The sequence below is a fragment of the Olea europaea genome, chromosome 11 (genome assembly GCF_002742605.1).
Source record: "Olea europaea var. sylvestris chromosome 11, O_europaea_v1, whole genome shotgun sequence".
Classification (NCBI taxonomy): domain Eukaryota; kingdom Viridiplantae; phylum Streptophyta; class Magnoliopsida; order Lamiales; family Oleaceae; genus Olea; species Olea europaea.
The window spans coordinates 5,883,786-5,900,688 of NC_036247.1; the positions used below are offsets into that span (position 1 = coordinate 5,883,786).

Genomic DNA, 16,903 nt, shown 5'->3' on the forward strand with positions numbered 1-16,903 from the left:
AAAATTTAGGTTAATTTAATTAAGTTGACTTTGAACTGAAAATTAGAAATAGAAAAATTATGTTTTTTTAATTGAACTAAATTAACTAGTTAACAAATTTATTTAGAAAAAATAAAATAATTTGACTTATTTAAAATAATTAATTAAAAAAATTAGGAAGATTCGATTTTTTGATTATTGATCTAGAACTGAAAACCAAACCAAATTCATCGATTATTGATTCAGATATCCGTTCGGATATTTAATTTAAGAATAATCGCTTGGTTCGGCTCGGTTCGAAAGTTTTGTCCAGCCCTAATAAGATCAATAAATATTTGGTTATACTTAAAAGTTATTTTTATTGAAATTAAGTTAAAATTTACTTTTATAGAAAGTAAATTTTTATAAAAAGATATAATTCTAAAAGTTATATTTGAAAAAATAAGTAACTTTAAAAATTAAATTAATCCCCAAGATCCCATCCTTTTCGAAATTTAATTGAATAGAATTTCAAGATGACTAGGTGAACAAGCATCGTTGTGTAATAGACCAACCGCCGCAATACCCTGGAAGATCGCATGGGTATCTTACAATTTTATATTAAGGACTTTTACAATTTTTAATTGCATTTAGACCACAATACCACGAGAATGAACCAAATTTATTTTTCAATCAAATATTGATCCAAATCAAGCCAATTGATTTGTTTATTGCTTTATGTAAGATTCATACATTTTATCAAATTTGACTCGTAACATTTCTTTAAATAGGTGACAAGGAGATTTTACGGAACTTTGGGTAATTTTTTAATTTTTTAGTAAAATACTAAGGCCCTATTTGATATGAAAAATTGGAATGAAAATTTTTTCATTTTCCACTTTTTTTGTTGTTTGATTGCAAAAATTTTCCATGAAATTCATTCCCCCCTTGTCACATGACCTTTTTTCCTTTGAATTGGGGGAAAGTGAAAAATGTTTTCCAATTTTTTTTATTCACAATTGTAACAAATTATATCCCTTTAATTGACAAATTTCATGAAAAATAAAGCCAAACGAACATCAAAATATCCAAATTTCAACATTTTTCAGATTAAAAAATTATACCAATCAAACACATTTAATTGACAATTACCAGTAAAACAAGTTTTAGGCAATTCAATTTCTTAAAATTCATTTTATTTCCACCCAAATTTTATTATTGCAATTAAACAGACCCTGACACAACCTTTGTGAATCAAGGAAAAAATGAGAATTGAGTTGGAGAAATCCACGATCAATGCATCTACATAGACATGAGAAACAAAAACAAAAAGATAGCCAAAGCTGCTGCAGCTTGGCTTCTTATTGTAAACCAACCAATCCCTTCAAATATAAAAATAAAGGATTCAAACTTTCTCTCCAACCGAGATGATAAAGCATGTTATGGACGATGTGATTGCTAGCCAAAGGGCAAAAAGCGAACTCCTTCGTGGCTTGCGAACTCTAAAAAGTTTGTTTGTGGGAAGGCGGTGGAAGAGAAAGTAGTTGCAATTGCTTGAGTTCAATCAATTGAGGTTGGTTTGGTTCAGTTGGCGTCTTTTTTCTTGCTCCATTTAGTGTTATCCTACTCTATAAGGATTTTAGTGATATGCTTTTTATGAATTGGACTTATTCTATTTGGTCAAATACCTAGCAACAGACTCCTGTGTTCCTTTCATTACAAGTGGAAGTCCGTGACAGAGGAAAGGGCTGTAGGTGATGGCGTGTTTTGCTTGAATCTAGGAAGGGGATTGAAATCCTTTATATTGGTTCGTGCATGGCAGCTAGTATGGATGGAGAAAGGCAGGCCCCTTTTTTGGGGACCTATTATATTATATTAATAGGCGGTAAAGCAAAACAAGAAAGAGGCTTAGTTGAATGATGAGTGCCTTTTTAGCCTTTGAAGGCTAACTCCTAAAGCAATTGCGATGAATTCACTTCGGGAATCAATACAATAAGACCTTTTCACTTTTCTCTCTCTATCAGTGTACCTTATAGTTAGGAATGTTGAGTTTAATCTGGACCAAATGATGCAATTGCTCGAGTGTCGGGAAGCATGAGGATGCGGTTGGAAGAATGGAAAGCTAATTGGAGGATTTTGAAAAGTTTCGAGCCAAAATAAGCATTTATAAAAGTTTGGAGAAAGAGATTGAAGAAACAAAGAGTTTGAGGACAAAAGTGGTAGGATTGGGAACCAACTTGAACATGTTTAAAAGTTGAAAGACCAAAAGCAGTGGAACCAAAGTTCAATGCCTAAACACGAAGAACGATAAAAGATCAGGGACTGGACTGAAAGTTCACCATGTTTAGGGCTTTTCGAAAATCCTTTTTAAATAAGAGATTATATTTAAACACGTTTTCCATTTCAATATTAAAAACACGAGCCTGAATTAAATTTACAACGAATATATAATAAACAAGTTTTAAACTTATACTTTTACAACATAATAATCTCTTTTAACGTTTTCGAAACAATCAAATTTACTTGCACATTCAGGTAAACAACATAATAAACATAAAACAAGTGTTTGTAAAAGAGTGAACCCCTTTAACACCCTCCAACTATAGACTCCCCCTGCATCCTAACCTCGCCCCGCCCTCCTCCCCTCTTCCAACAATCTCCAACAAGAGGCTAAAGCCACCATGACAATTTCCTAAACATCTAGGGGGTTGTCACCCAATAATAACTCCCAACAAAAAACTCAAAGGCTAAAAAATTCCATGTTTGACTCTTTTTTATAATCGATCAAACCACTTGCTCTTCACGTATTTCACGAAAGTCATTGAACTTGGATTTGTATTGTTATACATTTAAGAGAATAAGTTTTTGTTATGCTGTAAAAATAATTAGCTGCTAAAAGAATCAGTCAAGTTTTTTGGAAATTTTTATTTCAAAATAGTTGTTCGTCTCAAAATCAATATTTAGCGTTCGAGAAATAAACGTGATTTATGGCTTTATCCGTATACAATTAATAAATTGAACAACGATTATAATGATGACATTTTGTAATGTTATTAATATTTATCCTAGACTATTTCATGTGTTTGATGGGCATTAAAATCAAATTTTTTATTTAATTCAAAATTAACAATTATCAAAATTTACTAAAAATTTGATTTTAATCCCTATTAAATAAGAGCTATATTAGCTATAATTATTTTAAAATTGAAGAAGCGAATATCTATTAATCTCAAAATGTAGCAAATTACAAAATGAAAGCATAATCGATGTAGTTAAAAAGAAATTAATTTAATTAATTAGAGTCAAGATTAATATTTTAGTTATTGATGGTTAAAGAAACCAAAAGCAGAATTTGAAAAGCATTTTTGTTGCTTCTCAAAAATTGATGCCAAAGGTCCACATTGTTCTAGAATTTTATTTTATTTATTTATTTTTTTTCAAAATTCAGCCCCTATTTGATTCTTATTCTTTGGTTACAAAAATGAAAAATATAACTGTTATTTATCAAATCAAGCCACCATATTTGATTTTCTATCTCTTGTGTGGATCCCGTAACAATTATATTTTTCATTTTCATTATTAAAAAAATGAAAATCAAATAGGCTCTTAATAAACATTTAAAATAAGTTATGATTATTTGAGAACCATATGATAGGCTCCAAAATTAATTTAAAAAAAAATCGAAGGACTATCCATTTATCCATCATTTTTATTTTTATCTATTTATAATTTGAAGTCCTAATAAACAACTTCCAAACATGCGTTTCTTGGAGACATTATAAAAATTGCAATATTAATTCCAATATATTATTCAAATCGCAAGTGAGTCTGACTTCATAAAAAAAAAAAAGGAAAAAATAAAAAAATGAAAACTAATTCCTTTGGTCCCTTCATCCTAGAAGTTCTGTCAATTACATCCCTAAATCGAGAAGAAAATGTTTTGCCAGAAAGCTCCCCCACTCCTATCCCACCTGTCAGCTTGGTGAATAATTAGCTGTCACGGCATTTGTCGTTCTAGTACATTCTTCTCTCATTCTTTCGGTGATCTGTGTCTTCCTCAATCCATCACGGTTCATGGCTTCTTCTAGCTCCGGCAATTCAATACCTGCCCCTGGTACACTCTCAATTTCTCCCCAAATATATATGTATGCGTATATTTCCACATTCAAGAATTTATGTAAAAATTTCTCGATTGTGTGTGCGTGCGTGTTTCAGAGGCAGTTCAAGTTCTTGTCTCTTCGCTAGCAGATGAGTCTCCCATGGTCAGAGAAGCCTCTACGGCTGCTCTCAAGGCGATAGCTTCTCTGTATTTATAATTTTCTCTCCTCCCCTTATTCGTATACTTGATAAATTTATACCATATTTATGTTCCAGTAAAAAAGAATTGATTTTTTACTTTTGAATTGGATGAATTCTTGCATGTCATTAGGAACCCACTTCTGGTTCTTGATTGTTGCTCCACTGTATCGCGTGGCGGCAGGAGGGTACTACTACTCTTTTTCCTTGCTCTTACTTGAACATGCTCATAAATAGCGATCCAAACTGACTCGTTTATAATTTGTTTACAATTGTCAATAGAGTGAGTGGAAGAGAAGTAGAGGTGTGATTAAGATTTCGTTTATTGGATTTGCAGAGATTCGGGAATATAGCCGGTTTATTTCAAGTAATGTCAGAGGCAATTCGTGCTTTGGATAAGGATGATGTTGACCCTCCATACATGGCAAAGCTAGCTAAGATTGCCACTGCTGAGATCATCTCAACCAAGGTTGGAGGTCCCATCATTATAATCTCACATTTACTACTTCGTTGATAAGATTGATGTCCAATCTGTCCGTATATTAGCCTTTAAGTATTGAGTATTTGAAAGTATTTTGCGATTAGATACCTCTTGATGCTCCTACTATGTACATATTTGTGAAAATTATTAATACGAAAATTACTGAGAAGCTAATATTTAACTATGATACTTGATCATGATAAATAGTTAATCTTCTGGTTACCAAGTTAGTCTTCATACTTACATTAGGGGATGAATATTGATTCTGAATGGCTATGTGGGGAGAGATGGTAAATATCAAGAGGCCAAAGGTAATCATGCCACTGAAGTCATAACCATTTTCTAGCACGCCAACATGCTCATTTCCTTGTTTGTCAATTGTCATGCTGCCAATCTATAGAAAGTTCTAACGGATTTCAACAAGGTGGGATGGGAGATGAGTTTAAGGCTTTAAGCGTAACTTCAAACCTTAGGATAAAATGGAACCTAATATAGGTAAGGCCCTTGGTGGTAAAGATTCAATCCACAGGATAGGAGCATGCTTGTGGAGCCTAGTTATTTGAGAACCTAATGGATACAAGTTTATGCAAGGTATTGAATATCAGAAAATATGCTTTTGTCGCTCATTTGAATGAAGTTGGAATGATGCAATTGTTAGGTCATATGATTGATGAAGGTGGGAATACTCCATTGAAAGGGCTATATTTATTATTTTTCAAAATAATGGAAAACAGAGTTACCTTTATACCATGTTTATAAGGTAAATTTTCACAGCACGAGGTATACCATACAAAAGATGGAGTTGTTTAGCAGGGTGTAATTGGAGGGGTTTCTGGTGAATGATGATAGCAGGAAATGTGCCTAAAGTTAACCCTCAGCTAGAATAACCATTTCCAGTTGAATCGTATTCCTAGTTTTTTATCCAGAGATCAAAGTTCTGGTATTCCGCAAAGAGTAGCATGGGAGAATTTTCCACATATGAAAATGGAGACTATTGAACAGACAACATCATGGAGGGTAGCAACTGATATTCCTATATGAAGGAATTAGTTTGATTGCAATGGATGTTTTGTATTGTGGTTTGTAATGTTCTACAGTTGCAAGACCATGGAGAAGGTAAAAGACATTGTAGGCCGTGCTTGGCTTGGCTAACATATCATGATAATTAACTCATTAAGAATATGAGTAATGGCTACAATTAACAATTTCCTAAGCAAATTGTGTTCAAATTTTTTGCTTTGAATAATTCAATAAATTATAAAGAAACCCTAGATTTGCCTGTTGATTGTGATGTCAACCCGATATGCAGCAAATTTGAGCCTTAGCTTGATGAATTTTTGCACAAGGACTTTTAAGCCATGCGGGCTATTCAAAAAGCAGGAAATTATACCGTCCATCTATATGAGTTGTTAAGGCTGCACTGTAACGGGTTTCTGTGCTAAATATTGTGCATTGGCTATAGTTTCCAGACTTTCTGCGTCAATGCATTGGCTTAAGACCTGATGATGAGGCAGCATTTCAAAATTGGTAACATTTGGTAATATGTTGACATGCGAGAAGAAAGTCCAGCACATCACGATGGATGATTATGCTATGGTGGTTTTTTTGTACTTGAAGTAATCCTCGGAGTAAGTGTTAACTGGGTTAGGATGGCCAATCACATGTTGAGTGCAGGGACAAGGATTAACAATGTGGACACACAAGTGAGACTGTACAGTTTGAGTGGAGTAAGGGCGATCCGCACCATGTAGATGCATGATAACTTTAGACTCGAGGCTAAGCTGGGCAAGCATGCTAGCTCAGAATCAATGGCACATGGAATCATTTGGGTGTCATCCTGTAAGTTTAGTGGCCACAAATGTGAATTGGCTTGTCACTAAAACTCGAGATGGTTGATTGCTGGCCTTAGATTTAGGTGGACTGAAGGTCTCTTATAGGCAAAAATTAACTTGTGCTATTGATTATGGGGCTTTGGACAGTGAACCACATGCTTGGGAGGATGGGGATTTGTTCAGTTGGTGATACACATCTTTTTCGATTATAAACTTATACAAATTCTTCTTTGCTGGATCCTGTTTTATTTACAACGTCCACCACTTGAACCTTCCCCGTTTTCAGCTACAAAATATTCTACTGTTTTTAATAAGAAAGAAAAGCTACCAATATAATAATCATTTTCCACAGTAACAGTTAGTAAGTTAAAAATCCTGTGAATGAGGCCACAATTTTCTATTCTTTACTGTAATAAAAGGCTGAAAGCAGCATTATTTACATGGAACTTTGATTTGTTTCAAACTGTTAAATCTGGTGTTTCCTTTTATGTGCTGACATGCCAGTAGTTCAATAGTTGTATGTATTTGTTTGGTGCCCGTATGTTCTCATAAGACTTGGGATGAATTGTCTGCTGTGTTCTTTGTTCAATATTCTTTTCATGCAGTCTCCCTCCATGACATAAGTCATAACTACAGCTTTATTTTGCTGAGTTAATATGTTGTTTGTAAGGTTTGAGTTTAATTTTTTCTAGGAATTTGACGCTGATTGGCAGAGGGCTGCTGCTGGTGTATTTGTTGCAATAGGTTCACATCTGCCTGATCTAGTAAGTTATTTCTTGTGGAAGGATGTAATGTGCTTCTATTGGAGCGTGCATGTTGTCATTTGAAATATTAAGTTTATTTAGGGTTTTGACCTCAAATCCTCTCACTCTCATACAGACGCATTGCTTATCAATAGGGCTTTAGCAGTCTAAAATTTCATATGAGCACATGATATTTTACTATTGAGTTGATTTTGAGATCAATTCATGGTTAGCAATAAAAGTTACTGTACTGAAAGTATTAGAAGAAATGGTTAATGTTAATGCCTTGAGAAAAGCACTTTCATGTGTCTCTGTCTGTCTTCTTCTTTATCTCTGTAACTGTGTTTTCCTGCTTTCCACCTGTTTCATGGCTAGCATGGAAGTTATTTTCGCCTCCTTTAGAAAGTAGAAACATTGTCCAAAAGTTTTTCAGACATAACAACTTTCATCATAACTACCTGCTCTCGAAGGTTGCACTAATCTGCTGCTTTTCATTGCTCTGCCTGCACAATAATTTCTGACTTAATATAACAATGTCTAAGAGTTGCATTATCCATGACTGTGCATTCTCAACCTCACACTTACTGACAAGTGTGCCATGCAGATGATGGAAGAAATATTTCTTCATCTCTCTGGGTCAAATTCAGCTCTTCCAGCCATGGTCCAAATACTTGCAGATTTTGCTTCATCAGATGGTCTGTCAACAAATTTATTTTTAACTGTATATTTGATGAAAGTGGGTTTTCTCTGGGATATCTTAGATATTTAAAATGATTCTCTGATGCACAATGGTCATCTTTGAAGTTTTTCAGTTCACTCCACGGCTTAAAGGAGTTCTTAAACGAGTTCTTCCCATCCTTGGGAATGTAAAAGAAATGCACCGGCCAATCTTTGCCAATGGTAGGCGTAACTTTTTTGTATAAGTGTTCTAATTATATGCTTCTGGTGTTGTTTTCTGAATTTCATTTTATTCCGAATTATAACTGTTCAAATTATGTAGCTCCTGGTGTTTGTTTCATAAAACTATCTTGCCATTTGATGCATTTTTACAATGATGGTGATCTTGTGCTGCCATCCTTGTGCAATATTCATATAACAATAGCAAACACTTGCACCCAACCCGCCCTTCTCTTCCACCATTTTTCCTTTTTCACTCCTCTCTTAGCTCTGTGCCACATGCTTGAAACAAAGCAGCAGCATCCATGCTCCATCATACCACTGAAAGAAACAACAAGAAGGCCCAGCCCTTATTTATTTTGTTATATTGCTTTTGCTGATTGTATCTGAATGGATTACTGTCTAATATGCTATAATTTCTCAAATAAAGAGTGCCTTTTCTTTTTCATGAATGCTAAACAAAACATCCACAATTGGAGGTTATTCATACAAGCTTAGTAATAAAGATGGATGGTTTCCTAATAAAGCAATTTGATGCACAACAAAGTGGGGGACTGGGTGGGACTTAAATATGAATTCTTATAAACTGCTCACTGCCCGGCAAACATAAGGCTACTGAAATGCACAATTCACTATGCTGATCAACAAAGAAAATACACTATGCTTAATGAGACTAGTAATTGGCAAATCTCGGTGAGGACCCTTGGTTATGGTGAAATATTGAAAAGCAGACCATGTTGGGTTTCTATGTTTATTCTTTAACCTATCAATTCCATTGCACTTATAAATTCTTTGGAAAAAATTCCTTGTATTACCATGTTTTGATTTGCATTAATCCTATATACAAAACGTTCACTTCTTTTGAGGAATATATATTTTTTTTCCTTTTCTAGCATTCAAGTGCTGGTGTCAGGCCTGTTGGCAATATGGGAATGAGAACCCTTTGTTTATGGTTCTTGATGGTGATGTCATGTGAGACCCTTTTACTTGCTTCTAGTTACTCCTTAATCTTTTTGTTTTCCGGGATAATGTCTGTGATATGAGCGTGTCATTTAGCGCAGGTCTTTTCTTAATTCTGCATTTGAACTTTTGTTAAGAGTTTGGGCAACTTCACGGGATCTCAAGGTACATAATTAAAAAAATTACTTTTCCATTATTGGTTCATCTGCATTACTTCCTCTGGAATACAAGTGCGGATTTTTATTTGTTTCTAGCCCACTGAGAAGTTGTTTCTTTTCTGTTTCATTCAAATCAAGATTTTTCTTGACATTCTACCCTGAATTTTATTTTTTGTTTGAAGGATACGGTTCTACATTTTATTTCTTGTATGAAGAATGCGGTTCTTTTTGAGTACAGTTTAAAATGTTGCATGAGACTAATAATGATGAAATATCTCTTGTAAGATCCTCGATTAAACCTCATAATATTATGGGGAAGCTATGATATTCTTTTCAAATAATGGTCGAACACTTGAACCATAGCAAAATAGTTGTTATATGGGTGGATATACCTTAATTTTTCATTTTAAAAATCTGTGATGTTTATAATATCTTTCTATCTTTTAAAGCTAAACATGAAGTTATATGTTAGGCTGATAGTGGGAACAGTGAAATAATTTTTCCTGATTGTAAGACATTGTACCATTGGATGTTTCCCTTGATAGAGCAGAATGCAGAAGATGATTCATTTAGTTGACTTCACAAAAGTTTGGTATAGAAAGTGTATAAATTCAATAATGATAGCTTGAAATAGTTTTTCTTACTTTCCTGAAGTTGAATGCTGTGGATTTATATTGTGAAGATTCAGCATAGTAGCATACATTTCAGTTTTCCTCTAATATTGAAGGATTATCATTCCAAGGACACTCCTTTTATCCTTTTCAATCTCTTTTCCCTACCTTTGGACCCTGTTCATAGCATGAAAGAATTCTAGAGTAGACTTATTATGATATCTATCAGCTAATACATCTCTTAATTTTTCTGCCGAGTCAATATCTTTATGTAAAGTAGTGATTTTTTTTTCTTTATTTTCTTTCAATCTTTTTGTGATATGAATTTGGATGTTTTATTGCAGAGGGCAAGTTCTTTCTATGACATAGTTAATGCTGTTGTCTCAGGTCCGCACATCATCTGTTGAGGCACTGGGCCAGATGGTTGGTCTTATAACCAGAACGCAACTGAAGACGGCATTACCAAGACTTGTCTCCACTATTTTGGAACTGTAAGATTTGTTGATAGTAATATCGTGTGAAGTAAATATTGGAATGCCACACTATATTTTTGTTTTTCCCACGTGTGACATAATTTTATAATCATATCCCGAAGATCTAATTTCATCAGGATGACATGGTGTATTCTTATGAGTTAAAATACTAGGAGTACTCTTAAAATATAATTCAAAAAATGTTACAGAAAAACTCAAGTTGTCCTCATATTCTTTCGATAAAAAACAACTAAATATAAAGAATATCCTTAAAATGCCTTAGATGTAGAAGTCCATAAAAAAAGCTAAAATTTTGTCGTGTCCCATAAATTACGAAGCACTTGTTCTCTTTCTTCAAAAATTCCGGAATTCCTAGTGCAACTTACTGATAATATGGCCAGAAGGCCTAGAACCACAGATTATTCTGCATAACATTACATAGCTTTCACAATTGAAAATAAGTTGGTTTTTACAATAGATAAAATGCTGCACTCTTCAGGAAAACCCATTCACATGGCGTCTCTTAACAAGCATGTTGGGCTGTAAACCAGCTGAGTGTGAATGAATTGCTTCTATTCATCTTTGTTGAGTTTCTTGTTCGATGAAGAGTCAAAATGTTTGTTATAGTTCGTTTATTCATGGTTAAAGAGCTATTGAGGTGTTCACATACCAAAATAGAGAAAAAACAACTAACAAGGGGTTCGTGTAAATAAAAAGCTCCCGAGTCTTAATTTTTCTGGAATTAACTTATTCGTTCATGACTGAACTGCTAAGTTTTGGATATAATGAATTAACAAAAGAAAATTATTTTGAGAAATTGAAGATTTATAAAACTACTAGCTAGAAAGATGCTTTTTATGTAATGTATTGACATTAGTATATTAATTGTTGCTTTCCTCGTGCACAAGATTTAAATGAACAGACATACTGCTCATATTTTGCTCATTTACTTGATGAGCCTTGAAATACTGGTCGTGTTTGGTTCATTTATTAATTGAATAAATGTCAACAAGTTGTTATGTGAGCCAAAGATGAGCTGTTCACTACTTGCTTGATTTATGCATGACCCTATTATTAGCATGCTGTCTATCCTATTTGCATGCCCTATATTCCTACTTAAGATTAATTTGAAATGCCAATGAGTTGACTTTCTATCATTGTATTCAAAATCTCTTTTCTATCTGTTTGAGCGTTAAGTGCTATCTTATTGTAATATATTTTCTTTTCATTATCCAGATATAAGAAAGATCAAGATGTTTCCTTTGTGGCAACATGTAGTCTCCACCATCTATTGAATGCCTCATTATTGTCAGAAAGTGGTCCCCCTTTGCTTGATTTTGAGGTAAGCAAAGGTCACTGTTGAGCAAGTTGAATGCCTCATTAGTTAAACTTTTCACTCTTGAAGTTTGACTCTATTTTCTTGCTTGAGTTGTCCACTAACACGAGTCTTCTTGGTGGAGATCCTAATAGATATAAATTCTTTCCAATTCAGATACTTATTTTAGAAAACGTAAGTAGGGTTTTTTTTATAGGTGTAATAGTATTTTATATTATTTCCTTAATTGTTTTCCTACTTAAATTAGGTTACTCTAAACCATGTATAAAGAAGACTTATGCGTTGAAATAGTTAGACTTGATTAGTGAATAAACATATATTTTCTCCTTCTGTTCTTTTTTGATTCTCTCCCCGTTCTTCTCTCTCTCTCCCTTTCTTCTCAAATATCGTTCTTGCTTATTGCATTCTACGTCAATTTGGTATTAGAGAAAAAGTCGTTACCTTTGGCTAAACAAGTTTTATAAAATTTCCTTACATGTTCAAGTTCAAGAGTTTACTGCAGCAGCCACCACCCAGATCCTCCACCTGACCAAGCCACCCACGCAACCACCCATTTCAATCCTTCTACAATCCGCCACCACATCCAAAAAATCAACTCCAACATAAACACAAAACAAAAGGTACAGTAGCAACTGCCTGCAAGAAGTTCAGAATTACTGTGTGGTTTTATTTTTGCATATTAGCGAGTAGTTTAAAGAAAAAAAAAAAAAAAAAAAAAAGAAGAAAAGAAAGTTGTTTTTCTTTCTCTGTCGTCTCAGGAACTGTCCCCCTTTAAGCAGAATTTTGATTTAGGGTTATATTAGTTTCTTTTGTTATTGTTCTTTTGTTGGGAAAAGAAGGATAAAAAGGAAAAAAAGGGAAAAAGAACAAAACTTATGCCAGTGCCTTAGTCCAAATGCTGCTGTCTCAGTTTCCCATCTTCTCAGCCCGTTTAGTTAGTACCCACCCAACCCTTTGATTCATACCCCAGTCATCAATGCCGTAAGGCCTCAAATTGAAAGAACCATTAAGGAAGTTCTAAAGTAGAGATGACTGCAAGGCTGTTAAACCACTACCTAAGCTACATTTTGGCCTTCGAACCCTTGGCATTATAGTATGATAATCATCGCTCGACATTCAATTGGAAGCCGGCAAAATTGAAACCTAGGCGTGACATGATGAACGTATTGATAGAGATTGGGATTTGCGTTTATTTTGGGATTTCAAATAGGTTTTCTTTTTTTGGGTGTGGCGTTCTAAGGAGCTGGTATATCGGGCTGTAAAATTGGTGGACTTTGTAAAAGACTGGAGTTCGAGGTTTTATCGCAAAGCTAGGGAGGTGACTGATGCAGTTGGAAATGTTGGAGGAGTAAAGTCACTTTAATCCACCTTGAAGCCCTTTATTTACTAAGAAATATGTGGGAAAAACTATGAAGATGTCCTAATTTCAATGAACCCTTGTATTTTTTATGGAAAAGAGAAGCCAAGCCTGACTGTATACTGGTGTTTAATACTCCCAAAATTTCGAATTACTGGGACCTGTTGTTCATAGATACCGCTAACTGTGAACTTTTTCACTAAGAAATACGACCAAATAGGAAGATAAGTAATAACCGGAAAGAAACTAAGAAATCCTAAAAATGTCTTGAAAACCAAATGATAAAGGTAACTAAAGGTAAGGCATAGTTATACCAATGTAGTGGGTATACATAGGTTGCAGGGACTCTTTTTCCCTCTCTCTCTTCCTAATTTTTGAATTACACACTTCCTACATCAGGCGGGTGGTTGTGGTATGGTATACTTGGTGTCCTTTGAAAGTGAAATTTTGGGTTTGAAGACAAGGGTGGTGACATAAAATGTGTCACTGTTGAAGTTTCTTGATAGTGATGGGGAAATTTTGTATAGGTAATACTTGCTATGTTGGATTTTGGATTGCTGTGGTGGTCAGCTGTAGTATTTGTGCTGCGGAAGTGTAGCTCGTGTTGAATGTGCTCCACTTCCAATCCTCATGTTTTTCCTTGATTATTTTTTAGGTTGGCTTGGTGGGCCTGGTGTATATTGTTATGGTGAGGGTGGTGATACTGTGCTGATTTTATGAGGTTGTAGTGATTGGAGGGAGGATTGGTGTTTTGGCAATCTGTATCTCTTGCTTTTTTTTGGTGTGAAGATCTGGCTACTTTTTCATTATTCTACGACCTTTTTCACTTGACTGGGTAGAGTAGAGTAGAGTGGAGGGTTGCATTGTGTCCGGGTAACAATGATATCAATATGAGATAAAGGGTGTACTTGTTTGATCATATCTAAAGAGCTCAAAAGCTCAATTTGAGAACTATGAATTATTTTTTGACTTTATTCCGTTGAAACTTGGTATTCATATCGGACATTATGTTTGAAGTTTTCATTTTTTGAAGCTTCTCATAAATAGCTCCCGTTTGAGCCCCATTTTGGGGAAAAACTGTATTTTTGAATAGCATTTTTTGGAGAATGTGTGGTTCAAAAATAAAAAAGGTTTTCGGCTTAGGTGTAAAATTATTTTATTGGAGAATGTGTGATTGAAAATGAGTGTTGAAAAAATGAGTTTTTGATAAAATGGGGCTCAAACAAGGTCTCGTTGTCTTATATTTATTATGATAAATTATGACGTCAAGGGTGTCGAATCAAAGAAAGAAATGCTTGGGAGGAAAGACAGAGCATTAAAATGACCCCAAAAATAATTAGCTGGAACGTGAGGGGGCTTAATGAAGCGAGGAAAATGTTATGTGTTCGAAATCTTCTAAGAGGATGGAGGGTTGACCTTGTTTGCTTACAAGAAACTTAGTTGGAGTCCGTCTTAAGGGCTATGGTGAGCAGTTTATAGGGAGACAACATGTCGGGTATCAACATGTGGGGTCATTATGGGCTTCAAGAGGTGTGCTAATCATGTGGGACACGAGAGTTTTTGATATGGAAGAAGTCAGTGAAGGGCTATTTTCTTTATCGCTTTTGTTTAGAAATATTGGGAATGGATTTCGTTGGATGTTTATAGGAATTTGTGGGCATAATGTTGATGAGAGTAGAGGTATATTGTGGGAGGAGTTGGCTGGGATGATGGCTTGGTGGAACATTCCAACGTGCATTGCGGAAGATTTTAATGTGATTTGGTTCCCTGCTAAGAGGTCTAGCGATGGGAGATTAACAGGGGCAATGGAGGAGCTCTCAGATTTTATCGGGGAAAATATGTTGTCATAAAAAAAAAAGGGAAAATATGTTGGTGGACGTGCCTTTAATTGGAAGAGACTATACTTGGTCTTCTAATCGGGATCAACCCGCTCTATCTTGAATAGATCGATTTTTGATTAGTGAGGAGTGGGAGGAGAAATACCCGAAGGTCACTCAAAGAAGATTAGGGAGAGTGTATTCTGATCATTTTCCTATTTTGTTGTTCGGGAATGTGAGGTGTAGTGGAAGAAGGCCTTTTAGGTTTGAGAATACGTGGTTAAAAGTTGAAGGCTTTAGGGAGCGTGTGCGAGATTGGTGGACATCTTATGATTTCAAAGGGTCTCCCAGCTGTTTCTGGACCAAAAATTGAAAGCCTTGAAGAGAAATATAAAGAAGTGGAACGAGGAGGAGGTGGGGGGATGTTAATTGGAGCAAAAATCAATGCATTTTAGATATAGAAGAGCTGGTTAGGAGAGAGGAGAGTCAATGATTGGTAGGGGATGAGAGAGAGAGACGTGGAAATTTAAGGGTAGAGTTGGAGAGGTTGGTGAAGATGGAAGAAATAGCTTGGCTTCAGAAATCTATGGTCAAATGGTTGAAAGAGGGGGACAAATGTACCCAATTTTTCCATAAGGTCGCTAATTCCAACAAGCGTATCAATTCTATCACTATGTTGGAGGTTGATGGAGTTACTTATGAGGACCCACAGGACATTGAGACTCAAATGATGAGTTTCTATCAAAATCTTTATAGGGAGTAGTTTGACTGGAGGCTTGAGTTGGAGGGGTTAGATTTTTCTACTATCACTGAGGAGGATGTTAGCTAGTTAGAGAGACCATTTGGGGAGGATGAAATTCAGGAGGTAGTGTTCAGCAAGAATGACGATAAGGCACTAGCACAAGACGGATTCTCCTTTTCATTTTATAAGGCTTGTTGGGAAGTGGTGCGGCCGGACACTATGGAGGTATTTACTTATTTCTTTCAGTGGGGCAGGTTCTTGGGAAATTCTAATGCTACATTTATTGTGTTGATTTAGAAAAAATCTGGAGTGTCGGATATTAAAGACTTTCGTCCAAACAGCTTAGTAAGTTGGTGTACAAGATTATTGCAAAGGTTCTGGCAAATAGGTTAAAGGAGGTATTAGGGAAAGTGGTTTCTAAATTTCAAAATGTGTTTGTCAAAGGGCGACATATATTGGATTTCGTACTTATAGCAAACGAATGTATTGACTCGAGATTGTGAACAAGGATTCCAGGGATGTTATGTAAGCTTGATGTTCAGAAAGCATACGATCACGTGAACTGTGGATTCCTTTTGTATATGCTCAGGCGATATAGCTTCGGGGATAAATGGTGCCGATGGATTTAGTTTTGTATCTCTACGGTCTCCTTTTCAGTTTTGATGAACGACACTCCCGAGGGTTATTTTGGAGCAGCAGGGGTTTGAGGCAAGGGGATCCTTTGTTTCCATTGCTGTTTGTTATCGTTATGGAGGCTTTCAGTAGGATGTTTGAGAAGGTTGTGGAGGAGGGTTTGTTGAGGGGCTTTATGGTTGGCTAATTGCGGATATCTCATTTGTTATTTGCAGACGACACATTGATCTTATGTGATGCAGATGCTGAGCAATTCAGGAACTTACGTCATCTGCTTCTAAGCTTTGAAGCTGTATTTGGCTTGAAGATAAATTTGGGAAATTTGAGGATATCACAGTGGGAGATGTCGACAACGTGGAGGAGTTGACGGCCATATTGGGTTGTAAGGTTGCGTAGCTGCCCATGTCATACCTTGAGCTCTCCTTAAGAGCACGTTTTAAGAGTATAAACATTTGGAACAACATTGTGGAGAGGGTGGAGAGAAGGTTAGCGGGTTGGAAGCATATGTACCTCTCAAAGGGAGGACTTCTTACCCTCAATAAGTCCAACCTATCGAATCTCCCTACTTATTTCTTGTCATCCTTTCCAATTCCCATCTCAGTGGCAAAA

The 16,903-nt window shown here is 35.4% G+C and overlaps 1 protein-coding gene across 1 annotated transcript in view; it reads left to right on the plus strand.

Annotated features, from left to right (window-relative positions):
• The first annotated feature begins 3,888 nt into the window (after nucleotides 1–3,888).
• LOC111403125 (protein SHOOT GRAVITROPISM 6) overlaps nucleotides 3,889–16,903 on the plus strand; it is a 54,911-nt gene continuing 41,896 nt past the window's right edge. Inside the window, exons 1-11 of the mRNA XM_023031517.1 lie at nucleotides 3,889–4,072; nucleotides 4,174–4,264; nucleotides 4,388–4,442; nucleotides 4,592–4,723; nucleotides 7,260–7,331; nucleotides 7,915–8,005; nucleotides 8,115–8,210; nucleotides 9,101–9,179; nucleotides 9,269–9,332; nucleotides 10,324–10,427; nucleotides 11,646–11,751. Coding sequence (XP_022887285.1) covers nucleotides 4,033–4,072; nucleotides 4,174–4,264; nucleotides 4,388–4,442; nucleotides 4,592–4,723; nucleotides 7,260–7,331; nucleotides 7,915–8,005; nucleotides 8,115–8,210; nucleotides 9,101–9,179; nucleotides 9,269–9,332; nucleotides 10,324–10,427; nucleotides 11,646–11,751 — 930 coding nt within the window. The 5' untranslated portion in view covers nucleotides 3,889–4,032. The remainder of the gene's footprint in view (nucleotides 4,073–4,173; nucleotides 4,265–4,387; nucleotides 4,443–4,591; nucleotides 4,724–7,259; nucleotides 7,332–7,914; nucleotides 8,006–8,114; nucleotides 8,211–9,100; nucleotides 9,180–9,268; nucleotides 9,333–10,323; nucleotides 10,428–11,645; nucleotides 11,752–16,903) is intronic.